This window comes from Pleurodeles waltl, chromosome 6 (genome assembly GCF_031143425.1).
Source record: "Pleurodeles waltl isolate 20211129_DDA chromosome 6, aPleWal1.hap1.20221129, whole genome shotgun sequence".
NCBI lineage: Eukaryota > Metazoa > Chordata > Amphibia > Caudata > Salamandridae > Pleurodeles > Pleurodeles waltl.
In genome coordinates this window covers 11,263,967-11,287,682 of record NC_090445.1, presented here as the reverse complement: position 1 = coordinate 11,287,682, position 23,716 = coordinate 11,263,967, and the positions used below count along the sequence as shown (strand labels likewise).

The 23,716-nt window shown below is 47.8% G+C and overlaps 1 protein-coding gene across 1 annotated transcript in view; it reads right to left on the bottom strand.

Moving 5' to 3' along the window:
• PKN3 (protein kinase N3) overlaps positions 1–23,716 on the bottom strand; it is a 167,814-nt gene that overhangs the window by 117,490 nt on the left and 26,608 nt on the right. The window contains exon 5 of the mRNA XM_069237013.1: positions 11,564–11,715. Within this exon, the coding sequence (XP_069093114.1) occupies positions 11,564–11,715 (152 nt within the window). The remainder of the gene's footprint in view (positions 1–11,563; positions 11,716–23,716) is intronic.

Here is a 23,716-nt window from a genome sequence, read left to right as displayed (position 1 = left end):
CAGGAGTGATCCTTTTGGAAGTTAAAAAAAGCTTCTGGCCTTAGCACTAGCCTGTCTGGAAACAATGTTATATGGCAGGTTGATGGACGGCTTCCAGGACACTCACACGTCATGTTGATGTTATGGTGATATGGAAAATTGCCTTTAGAGTGAGGAGCATCAACGGGCTGCTGTGCAAGGGCTCAAAAGAACATTACAAACGTGAGGACTAAGTTCAGGTCGCACGGAGGCAAGATGATAGGTGTAGGTGAGAGCAAGTGCTGCCAAGCTTTCAAAAACACATCACAGCAGGTGATTTAAATAACCACGGCTGATCCGGCAACTGTCAAAAAGCTAAAAGGGCAGACAAAACCCTTAACTGTGCCCAAAGCAAGTCCTTGGTGGGCTTGAGAAAACACAAAGAGCAACACTTTCCGACAGCAACACTTTCCGACAGCAACACTTTCCGACAGCAACACCTTCCGACAGCAACACCTTCCGACAGCAACACCTTCCGACAGCAACACCTTCCGACAGCAACACCTTCCGACAGCAACACCTTCCGACAGCAACACCTTCCGACAGCAACACCTTCCGATAGCTTGGCCTGCAGCAAGGCAATCTGCTGAGTGCTGCACCAAACCAAAAGCAGGCCCATAGTGACTTCATGGAGGGAGACCAGGCTTCCAAGATGATGACTACTTCAGGAGGAAGGTTGAATGCAGTAAACTGTTGCTGCTCAATCTCCAAGCATAAAGATGACAACTGCACAGACCAGGGTACAGGACCCTGCCCTGCTGGTGTGAGACAAAAGGTCCTACCGAAGTGGCAGCCTGACTGGAGGACAGATGCTCATGATTTGCAAGTACCAAACTCTCCTGGCCCAATCCAATACCCTTAAGATGACTTGGGCACAGTTGTTCCTGATCTTCTTCAGAACGTGGGGCAGAAGAAGTAGCGGCGGAAAGGCATACAAGAGTCCAGAGCCCAACCCTAGGCAGAATGCACCTCCGAGAGCTCAGTCCTGGGAACTCCAGCACACAAAATCATTGACATTGTGAGTTCTTGACGAAGGTGAAGAGATCGAGCCCGGGTTTTTCCCATTCACAAAAGATACCTTAGATCAACTCCGGGTATTACTACCATTAGTGATCCACCAAGTTAGTCTGCACTGGCATTTAAAGACCCAGCCAGGTGGTGCACCACCAGTAAAATCTCCTGATGATCCAGCCACTTCTAGGGATGTTGCCTCTTGACTGAGTTCACTACCCGCCCTGAACTGCTGGTTGCAGTACCACACGATGGTGATCTTGTCCATGAGCATCTGTACCAGCTTCCCTTTCATGGTGTGACAGCAAGGCCTTCAATGCCAAGTGAATCACCCACAACTCTGGCTAACTGGTCTGAAGGCAGGACTCTACTGAAGACCAGAGGGCTCTGATCCCCATCTCTCCCAGATGACCCTCCTAGCCTGGAATTAATGCATCTGTTACTACTGTCAGTTCTGGATGGGGTAAGGAGAGGGGTCTAATGATGACCCAATCAAGTTCCAGAAACCAGCACTGTAGGCTTTTTGCAGAAGTCACCAAAATCTGGACCCGATAGGAAATATCCCCCTGGTGCAGTGCTCACTGGGATTTCAGATCCCACTACAGAGTCTACGTATGCACCTGGCGTGCTTCACAAGTCAGGATACAGAAGGCCCTAGTCCCAGCCACCTCAATGCTATCCTCAGGTGAGATAAAGGACTGAGGATGAAACATCAGGTTCAGAGCTTGAATGTCCTGGACTCTTCGCTTCAGGGGAAGGTATGAAACTGTACTGTGTCCGGAATAGCTTTGATGAACAGGAGTATCATCCAAAGAGACAGGTGTGACTTCGACATGTTTAGAGTGAACCTCAATGATGTTAGGACTGCCAGCCTGCCACTAACAGACATGTTTCTGACCCCATGGGGTGAGTGCCTTTGTGCTCTCTGTGGCCAGAAACAAAGCCTGCTCTGGGTGGAGGTGCTTCACACCTCCTCCCTGCAGGAACTGAAACACCTGGCTCAAGCCTCGGGTTATAGTGCCCCAGGGCACTCCAGCTAGTGGAGACACCCACCCCCACGGACAAAGCCCCACTTTTGGCAGGAAACTTAGAAAAAACAAGGAGGAGTGACCACTTCAGCTGGGACCACCCCTAAGATGTCCAGAGCTGAAGTGACCTCCCTCCCTGCAGAATCCTCCATCTTGATTTGGAGGACAGGGACCAAAAGGGTTAGTAATGTGCCCCCTCCCCAAAGGGATTGGGCACAGGAAGGGTGTAGCCACCCTCAGGGACAGTAGCCATTGGATACTGCCCTCTGACCCCTCTAAAGCCCCTAAATCTTGTATTTAAGGGCTTCCTGGAACCCAGCTCACCAGATTCCTGGCGACCTGACAAGAAAGAAGGACTGCTTAGCTGAACCCCCAGTGGAGAAGAAGGAAGACAACTGATTTGGCCCAGCCCTACCGGCATGTCTCCTGCTTCACAGAACCTGCACAAGCACAGCGCCGCATCCAGCGGGACCAGTGACCTCTGCCAAGCTCCAGAAGACTGCCCTGCACCCAAAAGGACCAAGAACGTCCGTGGACAGCTGCCCTGTCTAAAGAAGAAATGACAACTAAGGACTCCAACCCCCCCTCCGAATGCGTGAATCCAGACCACTCTGCACCCGACGCCCCCACGGCCTGTGTCCGGGTGGCCCAACCAGCTAGAGAGGATCCCCAGACGGTTCTGAGCAAGTGCCCACCCTGGGTTGACCTCTCCACCTCCCCATGACGACGCCTGCAGAGAGAATCCCGAGGGCCCCCACTGACTGCGAGATCTCTGGATGAAAATATCCGACAGCCAAAGACCCTCAGCACCCAGGCTTTAGAGAACCCGACCTCTGTTGCAGCAACGTTCAGCAGGCGGCCCTCCTCGCTGTCCAGCCTGTGGTCTGCCAGAAACGACCTCCTGGAACTCACCTGCAGCATCTGAGTGACCTCTGGGGTCCCCTCATAGAGAAATATTGGAGACCTGACGCTTTGTTTGCACCCTGCGCCTGGCCGCCCCAGTGCCGCTTAGGGTGCATGTTTGGTGCCTACTTGTGGCCCCGAAGTGCTCCTCTAACCACCCAGGCCTGCCCTCCGAAGACGCGGGTGCTTACCTGCCTGCGGATCTGATTACGAGTGCCCCCTGTCTTCATAGGAGCCCACGGTAAATTTGCTTCACTTTTGACCTCTGCACCCGGCTGGCCCCGCGTGGCTGGTGTTGGGTGTTTGGGGTTAACTTGAACTCCCAGCAGTGGACTTCCTAACCCCCGGAGACTGCGAGTCAAGTACTTACCTGTAAATTGAACTAACATTTATTCCCCCAGGAACTGTTTCTGAAAATTGCTCTGTGTCCATTTTTAAAAATAGATTATTGCAAATATTTCAAAAACTGTATAACTTATCGATTTCAAACAAACTACTGTTGATACATGTGTGATATACGAATCTATTGAAGTACTTACCTGCAACTTGAATCTTGTAGTTCTAGAAATAAATTAGGAAAATATATTTTTGCTATATAAAGTAGTTAGTAATTGAGTGTGTGCTTCTTCTATTGTCTGTGTGTGTACAACAAATGCTTTGCACTACCCTCTGATAAGCCTAACTGCTCGACCACACTACCACAAAGAGATCATTAGTATTATCTACTTTAACCTCTGTTAAGCCTCTGGGGAACCCCTGGACTCTGTGCACACTATATCTCATTTTGATATAGTATATACAGAGCCAGCTTCCTACAGCCTCCAAACAGATTGTCAGTGTGGTGGAAATAATTGAGTAAGTCTAAAAAGAAAAGCAAGAAGTCCAAGCAGAACTCGAGCCCTTCCTGCCACTCAAACTCCTGAGGAGGCACATGGATGGAAATTAGCCTCTCAGTCTTGCTTCCTCACCTGATCTCCTTCATAGCTGATTCAGAGTATCGTCGTGATGCAACCTGAATTTCTGGGCCCATCAGTATCATTGTAGCAGATAGAATAATTCTGTGGAGCCGTGTTGTGTAGGTTTTGCTGTGTATGTTTTTTGTACCAGCTCCTTTTGACGCAACTTTGGGCCCCAAGGAACGGGAACTCTGCAGGAGGCACATCTTCAGCGCCAGTAGCGTAGGTCTTGTCTGCTATTGACCCTGGAGACTGGAGGGTAGCGTTGGACCTGCAGGATGCTTATCTCCACATCCCCCTCTTGCAGTCTGAGAGACGCTATCTGCATTTCATGACGAAGCAAGAGCTTTTTCAGGTGTCAGTGCTCCTGTAGGAAGTTGGCTCTGTATATACTATTTCAAAGTAAGAGATAGTGTGCACAGAGTCCAAGGGTTCCCCTTAAAGATAAGATAGTGGCAAAAGTAGATAATTCTAATGCTGTATTTTGTGGTAGCCTGGTCGAGCAGTAGGCTTATCAGAGGGTAGTGTTAAGCATTTGTTGTACACACACAGGCAATAAATGAGAACACACACAAAGACAATTCAAGGCCAATAGGTTTTTATATAGAAAGATATCTTTTCCTAATTTATTTTTAAAACCACAAGATTCAAATTTTAGGTAAGTACATAAATTGCAAGGTACTTCACACAGATAAATATAGAACTTTGATTTAAAACAGTAGTATACACAGTTTTGGTTAAAATGGCAAATAGCTATTTTAAAAGTGGACACTGCAAAAATCAACAGTTCCTGGGGGAGGTAAGTAATCGTTAGTTTCTCAGGTAAGTAAAACACTTACACAGTTAGTCTCCAGGGCGTTCAGAGGCAACCCCAAAGCCACAGCACCAGCAACACAGGGCTGGTCAGGTGCATAGGTCAAAGGAGGGCCCAAAACACAGAGGCGCCTATGGAGAACAGGGGTTCTCGGGTTCCAGTCTGCTAGCAGGTAAGTACCTGCGTCCTCTGGGAGCAGACCAGTAGGGTTTGGGGGGGGGGGGGGGGAAACAGGGGGGGGGGGGGGGAGACACAAGCACACAAAACACACCCTTAGCGGCACAGGGGCGGCCGTGTGCACTGTGCAAAGTAGGTGTCTGGTTTTGTATTGAAAACAATGGAGGGACCCAGGGGTCACTCTGGCGATGCAGGCAGGGCACAGGGGGGCCTGCACTGGTAGGTGGTTCCTCTCGGTCCTGGGGGCTGCGGGTGCAGTGCTTGGTCCAGGTGTCAGGTTCCTATGTTACTAGTCAGGGGGAGCCTCTGGATCTTCTCTGCAGGCGTCACTGTGGGGGTGCAGGGAGGTTGACTCGGGCTGTCCACATCGTTGGGGTCATCTCACGACACCTTGGGGGCAGTCCTGGCTGGTGGGTGACGACTCCTTGTTTTCCTCATTATCTCCTCCGGACTTGCCACCAAAAGTGGGGGCTGTGTCCGGAGGGGCGGGCATCTCCAGTAGCTGTGATGCCCTGGGGCGCTTTAACAACAGGCATGAGCCTTTGAGGCTCACCTCCAGGTGTTACAGTTCCTGCAGGGGGAGGTGAGAAGTACCTCCACCCAGTGCAGGCTTTGTTCCTGGCCACCGAGTGACAAAGGCACTCACCCCATGTGGCCAGAAACAAACTGGTACCTTTTACAAGGGACTTATCTGTGTGCCAATTGTGGAGACAATGGTACAGTTTTAGGAAAAGAATACTGGTGCTGAGGCCTGGTTAGCAGAATCCCAGCAAACTTTCAGTCAAGTCAGCATCAATATCAGGCAAAATAGTGTATGCCATGGGGGTAACCTCAACAAGGGCCAGTTTCCAACAGAACTTATTGTGTGTGTGTGGGGGGGGGGGGGGGCGGGGGCAGTATTATGTAACTCCAAGATAAGGCATTATGCTTTAGGCGAATGCCGTAACCCACTTGAATTTCTGCTGAAAAAGCTTGACATAATTTTATTTACTTGAGAATCGAAAGCTAAATCCTTATCTAAATTAACCCTGAGGTTCTATATCACTGATTACAGAGTCAGAAAGGCTCCCAAGCTCATTGTGCTACTAACAATCTTACCAGATAGCCTAATTCTGGCCAAAGATTAAGATTCGGTCTGGTCTGAGTTAAGTTTCAAAGCATTATTAAGCATCCACTTATCTGTAGTGGCAAGAAAATCCTTAAATCGTAAACTACTTAGCCTCTAATACCCACCCAACCTAAAAATAAGTTGGGCCCCGTCCATGTAAATTGCAAAACTGTATCCAAGACACCTTATCTGCTCTGCTAGCAGTATAATATACAAATGGAAAGTGGTCAGACATAACAAAGGCCCCTTTGGAACTCCATTTTTGATTGGAAGTAATTCAAACATATATGAACTGATTTTGACTCTTTGCACGCAGCCCTGAAGATAGGATTTTAACCAATCTGGGGTCTGCCCTCCAACATCCCTCTCAAGGAGCCTACGTAGACTGCATTGATGACAGCTGAGACATCCAGCAATATCACAGCTGCATTACCACCTTGACCAGTATGGATCCAATATCATCCACCAATGTTACAAGAAGAGATTCAGTGCTGTGCATAACTTTGAATCCAAATTGGGCAGCAACCAGAATGTTATTGGTTTGATGATAGGTGAGGAGAGAGGCTTTTACATATTTTTCTAACAGCCCAGTCGGCATCAGCAGCAAGGATACTGGTTGGTAATTAGCAGGGATAGCTGGGTATGATGCAGATTTCTTCAAAAGTAGGGGAAATAACTGTCTTCTTCTAACTTAAATGGACGACTGCAAAATTTAAAGAGATATTAAAAGCTGCATCAGATTGGTTTAAGGATAGTACACCTAGATGTAGAAGTTGTGCAGGGCAAGGGTCCCCATGAGATCCGGACTTCACCAAATGCAATAAATACTGCACAACATTCAACTCAAAATCAAAAATTCTTCTGTCTCTGCGCGATTAGAGCTTGTAACATGGCCTAAGCTCAAGTTGGCCTCTACCTGTGGTAAAGCACGATAGGGCCCACTTAGTGCCTCCATTTTAAAATGAACATTTTAACTTCGCATTTCTTTTCTGTTGGTGACCTTTAACATGGCTTTTCACTCATAATGCATAGAGAAATCACTGTATGTGCAACATGTTTCTTGTAAGCGTTGATGCCATCCTGTCTGTACACTTTGTCCAAGGCTAAGCAGACAGAACGCGATGCCCCGAGTATTTTGATTGTCCATGGAGACAGCTCTGCATTTGCAGACATAGCATCGAGCCTGCACCTCCACCACTGTGACACGAACGGTGTTGGTAGCCACACTCCGCACTGGAGCACTTTTATAGGATTATCCTGCAACTCGACACACCATGTCCGAGATGCAGTTAGCTGATTCTGACCTCTATCCTGCACAGGACAATAGCCTGCACTACACCAGATCAGCTACCTGGCTTCCTTTAACAGCTTACCCAGGGTATTGGGGGGGGGGGGGGCAGCGCTGTAATGTTATTTGAGAATTGACCAGTGATGTTGTGTCACACCACTTTGCACCTGGCTAAGCTGCCTATTGTCACTTTAGTGGTCACCAGTTATAGACTCCATTTTGTATTCAGCCTAGACTCCATTTTGTATTCAGCCTAGACTCCATTTTGTATTCAGCCTAGACTCCATTTTGTATTCAGCCTAGACTCCATTTTGTATTCAGCCTAGACTCCATTTTGTATTCAGCCTAGACTCCATTTTGTATTCAGCCTAGACTCCATTTTGTATTCAGCTTAGCTTCACCGCCACGTTAAAGTATTTTTCTGTGCAAACATGTTATGCAATGTGTTTTTCTTCTCATAGAAAAGCTAGGGCTGGTGCACGACATGTAGGAGGTGAGCAGTTAGTACGATAAGGCCGTAACAAGCTAGTGTTTATCATAGGCAAGAGAACAGTTTGACTTTGGGAGGCGTGCCTTGGGACGATGGCCTGCTCCCAACGCATTCCTTTCAAGGTTTACCTACCCAGCATTTTTTTATATTTCCATCTGAGAGGGAGGGCCTTCTACAAGGTTCTCTCGTGGTTGTTTAAGATATAAAAAGATGGCCCTGCTCAGTGGCAATGAATTTCGAGACCTCGGTCACGATTGGACATTTTTCCCATGAGAGTGAGGATCTCTTTCTCACAGTTGAACAGGGGTAGTCTTCTTGCTGGCATGAGAAAGATGAAGCATTTGGCAGGCCCTATGGTGATGATTTTTTATTAATTATTTGCTTTGCATATGAATATATGTCTATATGGTCTCACGTTGTTGTTGCACATTTTGAAAGTACACTTTTTACTATTCAAACCTTCCTTCACGAACCTTGCAAAAAGCTATAATAAATGTCTTCTTCAGATTAGGAAGTGCATTCCAGAGAATCTTTTCAACTCCTTTCAGTGTGTATATATTGGCTCAGTCGAAAGTAAAGCAAAACAGGGGGGTGCTGGGGGGGTTGTTGGGCTGTCCTATTTGATCTGGCAAAGAGTACTCCCACTATGCTCTTGATAGTGTAGAAAGTAGCAGATAGGAGTGTAGCAAAACAATAATGCAGGGATGTGGAATGCCTATCGCCCAACGTCCGGGACATAGTGTTTGGTGTCAAGGGCAACAAGTTTATTTTGTCTATGGTACAAGAAGGCCCAACCCCCTGCATCACAAATCCTTTGGTTGCCAGTTTACAAAGAAGGGAACTGTCTGCAGTGGAGGTAATATTTGTGTCCATAGGTAATGGTGTTCGAACTTGTATTAATTGTTCATCAATGAAAAGCCTTCATTATAAGGGTGAGTCCTGTAAATAAACGTTTTAAGGTTACACTGCACTACTGACAACGGTTCCAGTAAACAAATTTAAGTGTACACACGTTTGAAAAGTTAACAATATGAGGCTAAGTATAATGCTCCCAGAATGCTCTCTGATTATATGCAAATGTTTGCAGAAGCTTGTAAGCAAGCGTGATGATTCTTTGCTTTCAAAATAAAATGTTCAGAAAAAAAACTGCAAGTAGGAAAAAAAAACGCTTCGCTCCAATGACATTTTAGGTGCTATTTCTTTGAAGCGTTATTTAGTAAAAATGTGTTGATGCATGCTAGTATTTCAAAAAAATATTTCTAATAGAAAATCAGTGTAACAATTTTTAACAAGATTTTGGGAAGCATGAAAATAAACAAGCACTTGCAAAGCCAACCGATCTGTCATTTTTGTGAGTCTTTTGGTTGCGTCCATGCGTGGCTTTTGTAACACTTTATTGTTGTGGGAGATGCCAGGCCCTCACAGTTGTAACAAACACTGGCAAATAGAAAGAAAAAGGTTTGTGGTTTCAAAAATCACACATTTCCACCAGTGGTGTAACAAAGGCCCCGGAGCCCCCCTCCCGGGGGCCCCCTCAGCACAGCACTTGTCCTGAGTGAGTCTGGTAAGTGGGGTCCTCCATATTCTTTGCAGGGGGTCCCTTCAATTTCATTACCTCAGTGATTTCCTAAGTAGTTCCGGGCACTGAACAAATCTACTTTGTGTGCCAATATGCTCCTTGTGGAAGAGCAGAATGGGATCGCTCACAGTAAAGCCAGAAGATAGAAATAGAAGTTTAATAAAAACAACAAGTCTTTGTTAATGTCAGACCTAATTAGGGACCCAATTCTTAAAGAAAGTCACAAAAGTGCACCCATAGTATAGGTCTTTGAATTTGTGACTTTCATGAATTCACAAGAACTTACAGAGGTAGACCAGGAAATCTTTCTCCTAGAAAATATTTGTGAACTGTATTTAAGCACAAGCAAATATGCATGTGTAGATTTGCTCATGTGAAAATCTATTGAGTGTTTACAAGTCCACTTTCCCTCCAACCACTTTTTTCCCCAACCCTGGAAGTACTTCTACTTCTGCCATTGTCAGGAGAAATGTCCAACCTATCTTATTATAGGAAAGGATTAGAGAGGAGCTGGTCAAAATCCTTAGAACATGCACGTTAGTAGGTTTGCAGACTCAAGGGCATTTTCAGCCCCAGAACTATTGCTTACTGCTTCCTCCAGCCCCAATATGTAGATCTGTGTAAAGGTGGCAAAATAAGGAAATTGCTATAGTAGGGATTGAAATTGCAAGTATTCAAACCTTACTATAGTAATAGTCCGGGCATAAACAGAGAGGCTATTATCAGAGCTCTTACATGAAGAGATTGCTTTCATAATTTGTTGTCGCACGACATGGCACCAAAGGGAGAAGTAGATTGTTTTTACAGGCCAAGTAGATTTAAGAAGCAACCTGCGAATGGACAAGTAGAAATTGTATTAATTTCCACACCCCTGATAATGTTACCATGGTTGAACTGTATCTTTTTTGCCATTTTCATGATGATGGTTACCATGCTTTTTCTTGTTTGCCTAATTGCAGCTCATGATTTTAATGCAAGAATAAGATTGTTGCAATAAATGTCCTAAATACATTTCTGCATCTTTCTTGTGTCTCTTCTTGGGTACACAGTGACAATGAAAGGGTAGGTCTGGTTCCATGTTTGAGGTTGCAAAGACCATCTGGTACCCTGGAGTGTTTAGCGGCTCAGAGGGAGCATTTCGCGCTGACTAGGAATCGTGCCAACATTTCCTGATGGTATGCATGGACTGAGTCCCTGTATGCTGGAATTTAAGCTGACCAGATACACAGTCCTCCTTGCTTGTAGGAATCGTGTAGCATACCTTAATAGGACTGAACGTGTCACAGATCTTAGTAATTTTCTGGGAAAAGGATTTCTATGGTTAGATTCCATACAAAATCATGCACACAATAGTGTACATGAGACCAGCGTAAGATATACTGAATGTGGGGACTTCTGGGGTGTGACACTGGTAACCACATGTTCAAGACACACTAAAGGGGATTGGGTGTGGTAAGGCATGGAATAACAACTACAATAAACCTTGGCAAGATGCACCAGTGCAGGAAGGCTACAGACATAAAATAATACTAAGAAGCATTGTACACTGCTTGTTATCAGCAAAGTTACATATCAGTGAAGGTGAACTATGGGTCCACAGCATCTTTGGACGATATTTCCCCAAGGCTGCAGTGTATTTAGTCTGTAAGGATTAGACTGTCTGCATTGCCAGTATGTGCCCATAACTCAGAACAGAACTGTCATGAGAAGAACCAAGGAAACTAACTGCAAGATGGGTGGAAAGTAAACATCTGTGCATTTTGTTGTCATGTACGAAAACACGTGCTGCACAGCTAAAGCTACTGCCCTTGTTCAAGACCCACAGCATTACATTCCACGGGACACCACAGCATTAGGTTGCACGCCTGACTCAGCAGCCATTTATGAGTCTCCTTCATCTGATAAACGGTCTGCATAGTGGCTAAGGAGGGCATCAACAGCGGTGCCGCTATAACTGAGCTTTTAGTTTGATTATATTAACACTAGACCACTGCAAGGCTGATAGCATTCTTAGCTGAGACTGCATTACTGGTTATATTCTTTGAAAGGTTTGACTCTAGGTATAGCGATACATTTTTATTTGACATTATGATGCATGACGGACTGCTGCAGGCTAGGATCTTTGCGACAGAGCGTGCGCCTAGAGATGCTGGGAAGATAGCGATGCCAGTATTGATCCACTAGCTCTTACCTCAGCCAGAACCTTTCGATCCTGCAACTTCCAACCTCCAAGCAGCTTCACCACGTTCTTGGCCCCCTCGGAGACAGCAGACTCAACCCGCAGATGATGGCGTAGCTCCTCGAGACGCAGTTCCAGGGCACTGAAGGAGGATTCCATTCTGACTGAGAAGGGAGGAGACAATACCAGTTACATGGGGCAAACAGCTTCAAGGTCACAACACAGGAACATGGACTAGCAGCCCAGGAAGACATTCTTCACAGTCCCTGTGGTGACAGATCTAAGAGGCCCCTTGAGCCTCAGAGGCACCAAGGATTAGAAGAAGGTAACTCGGAGGTTCACAATCACTAATCTGGAAGGACAGATCTCACTGACTTTACCATATCTTGCTACATAAAAACACACTTTTAATGAAAAAACCTGGGTTTAACTACTGGAAGCAACACTCAAAGTAGCAGAATGTTCCCTTTGTCAGTTAGGTAACAAAACAATGTTATAGAAAAACAAAGAGAATTCATAAACTGGTTTAGCAGCAATAGAAAAATGTAACACACAATGATTAAAGCAGTCAAAATCAGATTAAGGGAACCAAGGTTTTTGAATTTTTAAAGAAGTTTTACGCAGAGAGCACCAAGAAGACACAAGGTATCAATAAAAGTCAATGTCTGTAGGAGACTGAGACCTAGGTGTAAATTGAGGGATACAATGAATCGGGGGTCAGCAGGTCACAGCAGTCAAGCATTTGACTTGGGGTCAATCAGAGTTCGGCAGAGTGACCCAGGGAAACCCGTGGTTCACCCACTCTACTTAGAGCCCAACGAAAGAGCTGGTTTTCCAATGGCAGAGAGTAGGCCGACTTCACTGTAGGGAATCTCAGTCCTAGTATCACATCTGTAGGAAAGTCACTCTTTTTGGCACGGATACCCCCACCTTTGGCCTGAAATCAGTGTGCTTTGACTGTTTTCACTGGGACCCTGCTAACCAGGACCCCAGTGATTGTGTTCTCTCCCTCTGAATGTGGCTGCCTATGGCGCTATACACCCCACAATTGGCATACTGGGTTCCCCATGGGCTGCAGCGTGTTTTGTGCCACCAATGGGAGCCCATGCTAAATGTCTCTGCAAGCCTGCTGTTGAAGCCTGTGTGAAAAGGTGCATGCAGCCTTTAACCACAGTTCACTGCACCAGGTCACTGTAAATCACCTCTATGGTAGGCTCTTCTAGCCCAGAGGGCAGGGTGCAGGTCCCTATGTGTGAAGGCACCCCTGCATGAGCAGAGGTGCCCCTACAAATTCCAGTTCCTTTGCACTGGACTTCGTAAGTGCGGAGTAGCGATGTTCCCTGTGTACTGGACACAGGTCACTACCTAAGTCCAGCTACACAATGGTAACTCAAAACCTGGGCATGTTTGGTATCAAACATGTCGGAAGCATACTCCAATACTGTTGCCAGTATTGGTTGTATGATTCAATGCACTCTGGGGGCTCCTTAGAGGACCCCCAATATTGCTCCTACCAGTTTTCTGGGGTTTTCCAAGAAGACCTGCATCGCTGCCACCCCACCGACAGGTTTCTGCCCTCCTGCTGCTTGACCAGCTCAGACAGGGGAAAGCAGAACACAGAATTTCATGTGGGAGAGGTAGGCAACAACCTCTCCCTTGGAAATGTGGAGGGGTAGCCTTCTTAAGCCACCGGTTTGCTTTGCCCTCCTTGTATGAACCGGTTTGCACCAGTCCAGGAACCCCCGGCCCTTTTGCGAAACTGGACAGAGGAAAGGGGAGTGACCACTGCCCAGTCCATCACCAACCCAGGAGTGCTGCCCAGAGCTCCTCCAGATGGCCACTCGATTCTGCCATCTTGAAACCAAGATGTGCAGAGGCCCCCTGGGAGCACCCGAGCAGCCAGGTTCTGGCAGGTGACGGCACAGCCCCCTCCTGATAGGTGGTCACCTTATTAGGTGACCAAACCCCCTTTTAGGGCTATTTAGGGACTCCCTTGAGGATGGATTCCCAGATTCGACGTGCAAGATTCCAGCAGGAATCCTCTGCATTATTTACTTCATCTTCCGGCCACAGGAACCGCAAGTGGATTCATCACGAACCAACAAAGCTGCAACTCCGGCGACGACTTCACTTTGCAACATTGTTTCTTGGGCTCTGTAGGAAGTTGGCTCTGTATGTGCTATTTCAAAGTAAGGAATAGCATGCACAGAGTCCAAGGGTTCCCCTTAGAGGTAAAATAGTGGTAAAAATAGATAATACTAATGCTCTATTTTGTGGTAGTGTGGTCGAGCAGTAGGCTTATCCAAGGAGTAGTGTTAAGCATTTGTTGTACATACACATAGACAATAAATGAGGTACACACACTCAGAGACAAATCCAGCCAATAGGTTTTTGTTATAGAAAAATATCTTTTCTTAGTTTATTTTAAGAACCACAGGTTCAAATTTAACATGTAATATCTTATTCGAAAGATATTGCAGGTAAGTACTTTAGGAACTTCAAATCATCAAAATTGCATGTATACTTTTCAAGTTATTCACAAATAGCTGTTTTAAAAGTGGACACAGTGCAATTTTCACAGTTCCTAGGGGAGGTAAGTATTTGTTAGGTTAACCAGGTAAGTAAGACACTTACAGGGCTTAGTTCTTGGTCCAAGGTAGCCCACCGTTGGGGGTTCAGAGCAACCCCAAAGTCACCACACCAGCAGCTCAGGGCCGGTCAGGTGCAGAGTTCAAAGTGGTGCCCAAAACACATAGGCTAGAATGGAGAGAAGGGGGTGCCCCGGTTCCGGTCTGCTTGCAGGTAAGTACCCGCGTCTTCGGAGGGCAGACCAGGGGGGTTTTGTAGGGCACCGGGGGGGACACAAGTTCACACAGAAATTTCACCCTCAGCAGCGCGGGGGCGGCCGGGTGCAGTGTAGGAACAGGCGTCGGGTTCGCAATGTTAGTCTATGAGAGATCTCGGGATCTCTTCAGCGCTGCAGGCAGGCAAGGGGGGGATTCCTCGGGGAAACCTCCACTTGGGTAAGGGAGAGGGACTCCTGGGGGTCACTTCTCCAGTGAAAGTCCGGTCCTTTGGGTCCTGGGGGCTGCGGATGCAGGGTCTCTCCCAGGCGTCGGGACTTTAGGTTCAAGGAGTCGCGGTCAGGGGAAGCCTCGGGATTCCCTCTGCAGGCGGCGCTGTGGGGGCTCAGGGGGGACAGGTTTTGGTACTCACAGTATTAGAGTAGTCCTGGGGTCCCTCCTGAGGTGTCGGATCTCCACCAGCCGAGTCGGGGTCGCCGGGTGCAGTGTTGCAAGTCTCACGCTTCTTGCGGGGAGCTTGCAGGGTTCTTTAAAGCTGCTGGAAACAAAGTTGCAGCTTTTCTTGGAGCAGGTCCGCTGTCCTCGGGAGTTTCTTGTCTTTTCGAAGCAGGGGCAGTCCTCAGAGGATGTCGAGGTCGCTGGTCCCTTTGGAAGGCGTCGCTGGAGCAGGATCTTTGGAAGGCAGGAGACAGGCCGGTGAGTTTCTGGAGCCAAGGCAGTTGTCGTCTTCTGGTCTTCCGCTGCAGGGGTTTTCAGCTGGGCAGTCCTTCTTCTCGTAGTTGCAGGAATCTAATTTTCTAGGGTTCAGGGTAGCCCTTAAATACTAAATTTAAGGGCGTGTTTAGGTCTGGGGGGTTAGTAGCCAATGGCTACTAGCCCTGAGGGTGGGTACACCCTCTTTGTGCCTCCTCCCAAGGGGAGGGGGTCACAATCCTAACCCTATTGGGGGAATCCTCCACCTGCAAGATGGAGGATTTCTAAAAGTTAGAGTCACCTCAGCTCAGGACACCTTAGGGGCTGTCCTGACTGGCCAGTGACTCCTCCTTGTTATTCTCATTATTTTCTCCGGCCTTGCCGCCAAAAGTGGGGCCTGGCCGGAGGGGGCGGGCAACTCCACTAGCTGGAGTGTCCTGCTGGGTTGGCACAAAGGAGGTGAGCCTTTGAGGCTCACCGCCAGGTGTGACAATTCCTGCCTGGGAGAGGTGTTAGCATCTCCACCCAGTGCAGGCTTTGTTACTGGCCTCAGAGTGACAAAGGCACTCTCCCCATGGGGCCAGCAACATGTCTCGGTTTGTGGCAGGCTGCTAAAACTAGTCAGCCTACACAGATAGTCGGTTAAGTTTCAGGGGGCACCTCTAAGGTGCCCTCTGTGGTGTATTTTACAATAAAATGTACACTGGCATCAGTGTGCATTTATTGTGCTGAGAAGTTTGATACCAAACTTCCCAGTTTTCAGTGTAGCCATTATGGTGCTGTGGAGTTCGTGTTTGACAGACTCCCAGACCATATACTCTTATGGCTACCCTGCACTTACAATGTCTAAGGTTTTATTTAGACACTGTAGGGGTACCATGCTCATGCACTGGTACCCTCACCTATGGTATAGTGCACCCTGCCTTAGGGCTGTAAGGCCTGCTAGAGGGGTGTCTTACCTATACTGCATAGGCAGTGAGAGGCTGGCATGGCACCCTGAGGGGAGTGCCATGTCGACTTACTCGTTTTGTCCTCACTAGCACACACAAGCTGGCAAGCAGTCTGTCTGTGCTGAGTGAGAGGTCTCCAGGGTGGCATAAGACATGCTGCAGCCCTTAGAGACCTTCCTTGGCATCAGGGCCCTTGGTACTAGAAGTACCAGTTACAAGGGACTTATCTGGATGCCAGGGTCTGCCAATTGTGGATACAAAAGTACAGGTTAGGGAAAGAACACTGGTGCTGGGGCCTGGTTAGCAGGCCTCAGCACACTTTCAATTGTAAACATAGCATCAGCAAAGGCAAAAAGTCAGGGGGCAACCATGCCAAGGAGGCATTTCCTTACACAACCCCCCCCCAAACGAAAGAGGATGAGACTAACCTTTCCCAAGAGAGTCTTCATTTTCTAAGTGGAAGAACCTGGAAAGGCCATCTGCATTGGCATGGGCAGTCCCAGGTCTGTGTTCCACTATAAAGTCCATTCCCTGTAGGGAGATGGACCACCTCAACAGTTTAGGATTTTCACCTTTCATTTGCATCAGCCATTTGAGAGGTCTGTGGTCAGTTTGAACTAGGAAGTGAGTCCCAAAGAGGTATGGTCTCAGCTTCTTCAGGGACCAAACCACAGCAAAGGCCTCCCTCTCAATGGCACTCCAACGCTGCTCCCTGGGGAGTAACCTCCTGCTAATGAAAGCAACAGGCTGGTCAAGGCCATCATCATTTGTTTGGGACAAAACTGCCCCTATCCCATGTTCAGAGGCATCAGTCTGCACAATGAACTGCTTAGAATAATCTGGAGCTTTTAGAACTGGTGCTGAGCACATTGCCTGTTTCAGGGTGTCAAAGGCCTGTTGGCATTCCACAGTCCAGTTTACTTTCTTGGGCATTTTCTTGGAGGTGAGTTCAGTGAGGGCTGTCACAATGGATCCATATCCCTTCACAAACCTCCTGTAATACCCAGTCAAGCCAAGGAATGCCCTGACTTGAGTCTGGGTTTTTGGAGCTACCCAGTCCAGAATAGTCTGGATCTTGGGTTGGAGTGGCTGAACTTGGCCTCCACCTACAAGGTGTCCCAAGTAAACCACAGTTCCCTGCCCTATCTGGCATTTGGATGCCTTGATAGAGAGGCCTGCAGATTGCAGAGCCTTCAAAACCTTCCTCAGGTGGACCAGGTGATCCTGCCAGGTGGAGCTAAAGACAGCAATATCATCAAGATAAGCTGTGCTAAAGGACTCCAAGCCAGCAAGGACTTGATTCACCAACCTTTGGAAGGTGGCAGGGGCATTCTTTAAACCAAAGGGCATAACAGTAAACTGATAATGCCCATCAGGTGTGGAGAATGCTGTCTTTTCTTTTGCTCCAGGTGCCATTTTTATTTGCCAGTACCCTGCTGTCAAGTCAAAGGTACTTAGAAATTTGGCAGCACCTAATTTATCAATGAGCTCATCAGCTCTTGGAATTGGATGGGCATCTGTCTTGGTGACAGAATTGAGCCCTCTGTAGTCCACACAAAACCTCATCTCTTTCTTTCCATCTTTGGTGTGAGGTTTGGGGACTAGGACCACTGGGCTAGCCCAGGGGCTGTCAGAGCGCTCAATTACTCCCAATTCCAGCATCTTGTGGACTTCCACCTTGATGCTTTCCTTAACATGGTCAGACTGTCTAAAGATTTTGTTCTTGACAGGCATGCTGTCTCCTGTGTCCACATCATGGGTACACAGGTGTGTCTGACCAGGGGTTAAGGAGAAGAGTTCAGGAAACTGCTGTAGGACTCTCCTACAATCAGCTTGCTGTTGGCCAGAGAGGGTGTCTGAGTAGATCACTCCATCTACTGTACCATCTTTTGGGTCTGATGACAGAAGATCAGGGAGAGGTTCACTCTCTGCCTCCTGATCCTCATCTGTTACCATCAACAGATTGACATCAGCCCTGTCGTGGAAGAGCTTAAGGCGGTTTACATGGATCACCCTCTTGGGGCTCCTGCTTGTGCCCAGGTCCACCAAGTAGGTGACCTGACTCTTCCTCTCTAGTACTGGGTAAGGGCCACTCCATTTGTCCTGGAGTGCCCTGGGAGCCACAGGCTCCAGAACCCAGACTTTCTGCCCTGGTTGGAACTCAACCAGTGCAGCCTTTTGGTCATACCAAAACTTCTGGAGCTGTTGGCTGGCCTCAAGGTTTTTGGTTGCCTTTTCCATGTACTCTGCCATCCTAGAGCGAAGGCCAAGTACATAGTCCACTATGTCTTGTTTTGGCTCATGGAGAGGTCTCTCCCAGCCTTCTTTAACAAGAGCAAGTGGTCCCCTTACAGGATGACCAAACAGAAGTTCAAAGGGTGAGAATCCTACTCCCTTCTGTGGCACCTCTCTGTAAGCGAAAAGCAGGCATGGCAAGAGGACATCCCATCTCCTTTTGAGTTTTTCTGGGAGCCCCATGATCATGCCCTTTAATGTCTTGTTGAATCTCTCAACTAAGCCATTAGTTTGTGGATGGTATGGTGTAGTGAATTTATAAGTCACCCCACACTCATTCCACATGTGCTTTAGGTATGCTGACATGAAGTTGGTACCTCTGTCAGACACCACCTCCTTAGGGAAACCCACTCTGGTAAAGATACCAATGAGGGCCTTGGCTACTGCAGGGGCAGTAGTCGACCTAAGGGGGATAGCTTCAGGATACCTGGTAGCATGATCCACTACTACCAGGATATACATATTTCCTGAGGCTGTGGGAGGTTCTAGTGGACCAACTATGTCCGCACCCACTCTTTCAAAGGGAACCCCCACCACTGGAAGTGGAATGAGGGGGGCCTTTGGATGCCCACCTGTCTTACCACTGGCTTGACAGGTGGGGCAGGAGAGGCAAAACTCCTTAACCATGTTGGACATATTGGGCCAGTAGAAGTGGTTGACTAACCTCTCCCACGTCTTGGTTTGTCCCAAATGTCCAGCAAGGGGAATGTCATGGGCCAATGTTAGGATGAACTCTCTGAACAGCTGAGGCACTACCACTCTCCTAGTGGCACCAGGTTTGGGGTCTCTGGCCTCAGTGTACAGGAGTCCATCTTCCCAATAGACCCTATGCGTTCCATTTTTCTTGCCTTTGGACTCTTCAGCAGCTTGCTGCCTAAGGCCTTCAAGAGAGGGACAGGTTTCTTGTCCCTTACACAGCTCCTCCCTTGAGGGTCCCCCTGGGCCTAAGAGCTCAACCTGATAAGGTTCAAGCTCCAAAGGCTCAGTTCCCTCAGAGGGCAGAACTTCTTCCTGAGAAGAGAGGTTCCCTTTCTTTTGCTGTGTTGCAGTTGGTTTCCCAACTGACTTTCCTGTTCTCTTGGTAGGCTGGGCCATTTTTCCAGACTCCAGCTCTACTTTTTCACCCTGTGCCTTGCATTGTGCTCTTGTTTTCACACACACCAGTTCAGGGATACCCAGCATTGCTGCATGGGTTTTTAGTTCTACCTCAGCCCATGCTGAGGACTCCAGGTCATTTCCAAGCAGACAGTCCACTGGGATATTTGAGGAGACCACCACCTGTTTCAGGCCATTGACCCCTCCCCATTCTAAAGTAACCATTGCCATGGGATGTACTTTTCTCTGATTGTCAGCGTTGGTGACTGTGTAAGTTTTTCCAGTCAGGTATTGGCCAGGGGAAACCAGTTTCTCTGTCACCATGGTGACACTGGCACCTGTATCCCTCAGGCCCTCTATTCTAGTCCCATTAATTAAGAGTTGCTGTCTGTATTTTTGCATGTTAGGCGGCCAGACAGCTAGTGTGGCTAAATCCACCCCACCCTCAGAAACTAGAGTAGCTTCAGTGTGGACCCTGATTTGCTCTGGGCACACTGTTGATCCCACTTGGAGACTAGCCATACCAGTGTTACCTGGATGGGAGTTTGGAGTGGAACCTTTCTTGGGACAGGCCTTGTCTCCAGTTTGGTGTCCATGCTGTTTACAGCTATGACACCAGGCCTTTTTGGGATCAAAGTTTTTACCCTTGTACCCATTGTTTTGTGAAGAGGCTCTGGGCCCACCCTCCTGTGCAGGTTTTTGGGGGCCTGTAGAAGACTCTTTACTATTTTTAGTTTTGGTTGTCTCATCACCCTTCCCCTGGGGAGTCTTTGTGACCCCTTTCTTTTGGTCACCCCCTGTTGAAGTCTTGGACACCCTTGTCTTGACCCAATGGTCCGCCTTCTTTCCCAATTCTTGGGGAGAAATTGGTCCTAGGTCTACCAGATGCTGATGCAGTTTATCATTGAAACAATTACTTAACAGGTGTTCTTTCACAAATAAATTGTACAGCCCATCATAATTACTTACACCACTGCCTTGAATCCAACCATCTAGTGTTTTCACTGAGTAGTCAACAAAGTCAACCCAGGTCTGGCTCGAGGATTTTTGAGCCCCCCTGAACCTAATCCTGTACTCCTCAGTGGAGAATCCAAAGCCCTCAATCAGGGTACCCTTCATGAGGTCATAAGATTCTGCATCTTGTCCAGAGAGTGTGAGGAGTCTATCCCTACACTTTCCTGTGAACATTTCCCAAAGGAGAGCACCCCAGTGAGATCTGTTCACTTTTCTGGTTACACAAGCCCTCTCAAAAGCTGTGAACCATTTGGTGATGTCATCACCATCTTCATATTTAGTTACAATCCCTTTAGGGATTTTCAACATGTCAGGAGAATCTCTGACCCTATTTATGTTGCTGCCACCATTGATGGGTCCTAGGCCCATCTCTTGTCTTTCCCTCTCTATGGCTAGGATCTGTCTTTCCAAAGCCAATCTTTTGGCCATCCTGGCTAACTGGATGTCCTCTTCACTGGGGCTATCCTCAGTGATTTCAGAGGTGTTGGTCTCTCCTGTGAGGGAACCAGCATCTCTGACTATTATTTTTGGAGTCAGGGTTTGAGGGACCCTGTTCTCCCTAGATAGGACTGGTAGGGGGGAATTGTCCTCCAAGTCACTATCCTCTTCCTCTGAGTTGCCACCCTCAGAGGGGTTGGCCTTTTCAAACTCTGCCAAAAGCTCCTGGAGCTGTATTTTGGTAGGTTTGGGGCCCATTGTTATTTTCTTTATTTTACAGAGTGACCTTAGCTCCCTCATCTTAAGATGGAGGTAAGGTGTGGTGTCGAGTTCCACCACAGTCACATCTGTGCTAGACATTTTGCTTCTAAAAGTTGGAATACTTTTTAAGAATCTACAACTGGTTCTAGAATCTAATTCAAACTTTTACAAACTTTTAAACTCTAAAAGAAATGCTAAACAGGATCTAACACAAGGCCCTAGCAGGTCTTTTAAGAATTTAGAAAACTTTTCAAATTGCAAAAATCAATTTCTAATGACAATTTTGGAATTTGTCGTGTGATCAGGTATTGGCTGAGTAGTCCAGCAAATGCAAAGTCTTGTACCCCACCGCTGATCCACCAATGTAGGAAGTTGGCTCTGTATGTGCTATTTCAAAGTAAGGAATAGCATGCACAGAGTCCAAGGGTTCCCCTTAGAGGTAAAATAGTGGTAAAAATAGATAATACTAATGCTCTATTTTGTGGTAGTGTGGTCGAGCAGTAGGCTTATCCAAGGAGTAGTGTTAAGCATTTGTTGTACATACACATAGACAATAAATGAGGTACACACACTCAGAGACAAATCCAGCCAATAGGTTTTTGTTATAGAAAAATATCTTTTCTTAGTTTATTTTAAGAACCACAGGTTCAAATTTAACATGTAATATCTTATTCGAAAGATATTGCAGGTAAGTACTTTAGGAACTTCAAATCATCAAAATTGCATGTATACTTTTCAAGTTATTCACAAATAGCTGTTTTAAAAGTGGACACTTAGTGCAATTTTCACAGTTCCTAGGGGAGGTAAGTATTTGTTAGGTTAACCAGGTAAGTAAGACACTTACAGGGCTTAGTTCTTGGTCCAAGGTAGCCCACCGTTGGGGGTTCAGAGCAACCCCAAAGTCACCACACCAGCAGCTCAGGGCCGGTCAGGTGCAGAGTTCAAAGTGGTGCCCAAAACACATAGGCTAGAATGGAGAGAAGGGGGTGCCCCGGTTCCGGTCTGCTTGCAGGTAAGTACCCGCGTCTTCGGAGGGCAGACCAGGGGGGTTTTGTAGGGCACCGGGGGGGACACAAGTCCACACAGAAATTTCACCCTCAGCAGCGCGGGGGCGGCCGGGTGCAGTGTAGGAACAGGCGTTGGGTTCGCAATGTTAGTCTATGAGAGATCTCGGGATCTCTTCAGCGCTGCAGGCAGGCAAGGGGGGGATTCCTCGGGGAAACCTCCACTTGGGTAAGGGAGAGGGACTCCTGGGGGTCACTTCTCCAGTGAAAGTCCGGTCCTTTGGGTCCTGGGGGCTGCGGATGCAGGGTCTCTCCCAGGCGTCGGGACTTTAGGTTCAAGGAGTCGCGGTCAGGGGAAGCCTCGGGATTCCCTCTGCAGGCGGCGCTGTGGGGGCTCAGGGGGGACAGGTTTTGGTACTCACAGTATTAGAGTAGTCCTGGGGTCCCTCCTGAGGTGTCGGATCTCCACCAGCCGAGTCGGGGTCGCCGGGTGCAGTGTTGCAAGTCTCACGCTTCTTGCGGGGAGCTTGCAGGGTTCTTTAAAGCTGCTGGAAACAAAGTTGCAGCTTTTCTTGGAGCAGGTCCGCTGTCCTCGGGAGTTTCTTGTCTTTTCGAAGCAGGGGCAGTCCTCAGAGGATGTCGAGGTCGCTGGTCCCTTTGGAAGGCGTCGCTGGAGCAGGATCTTTGGAAGGCAGGAGACAGGCCGGTGAGTTTCTGGAGCCAAGGCAGTTGTCGTCTTCTGGTCTTCCGCTGCAGGGGTTTTCAGCTGGGCAGTCCTTCTTCTCGTAGTTGCAGGAATCTAATTTTCTAGGGTTCAGGGTAGCCCTTAAATACTAAATTTAAGGGCGTGTTTAGGTCTGGGGGGTTAGTAGCCAATGGCTACTAGCCCTGAGGGTGGGTACACCCTCTTTGTGCCTCCTCCCAAGGGGAGGGGGTCACAATCCTAACCCTATTGGGGGAATCCTCCACCTGCAAGATGGAGGATTTCTAAAAGTTAGAGTCACCTCAGCTCAGGACACCTTAGGGGCTGTCCTGACTGGCCAGTGACTCCTCCTTGTTATTCTCATTATTTTCTCCGGCCTTGCCGCCAAAAGTGGGGCCTGGCCGGAGGGGGCGGGCAACTCCACTAGCTGGAGTGTCCTGCTGGGTTGGCACAAAGGAGGTGAGCCTTTGAGGCTCACCGCCAGGTGTGACAATTCCTGCCTGGGAGAGGTGTTAGCATCTCCACCCAGTGCAGGCTTTGTTACTGGCCTCAGAGTGACAAAGGCACTCTCCCCATGGGGCCAGCAACATGTCTCGGTTTGTGGCAGGCTGCTAAAACTAGTCAGCCTACACAGATAGTCGGTTAAGTTTCAGGGGGCACCTCTAAGGTGCCCTCTGTGGTGTATTTTACAATAAAATGTACACTGGCATCAGTGTGCATTTATTGTGCTGAGAAGTTTGATACCAAACTTCCCAGTTTTCAGTGTAGCCATTATGGTGCTGTGGAGTTCGTGTTTGACAGACTCCCAGACCATATACTCTTATGGCTACCCTGCACTTACAATGTCTAAGGTTTTATTTAGACACTGTAGGGGTACCATGCTCATGCACTGGTACCCTCACCTATGG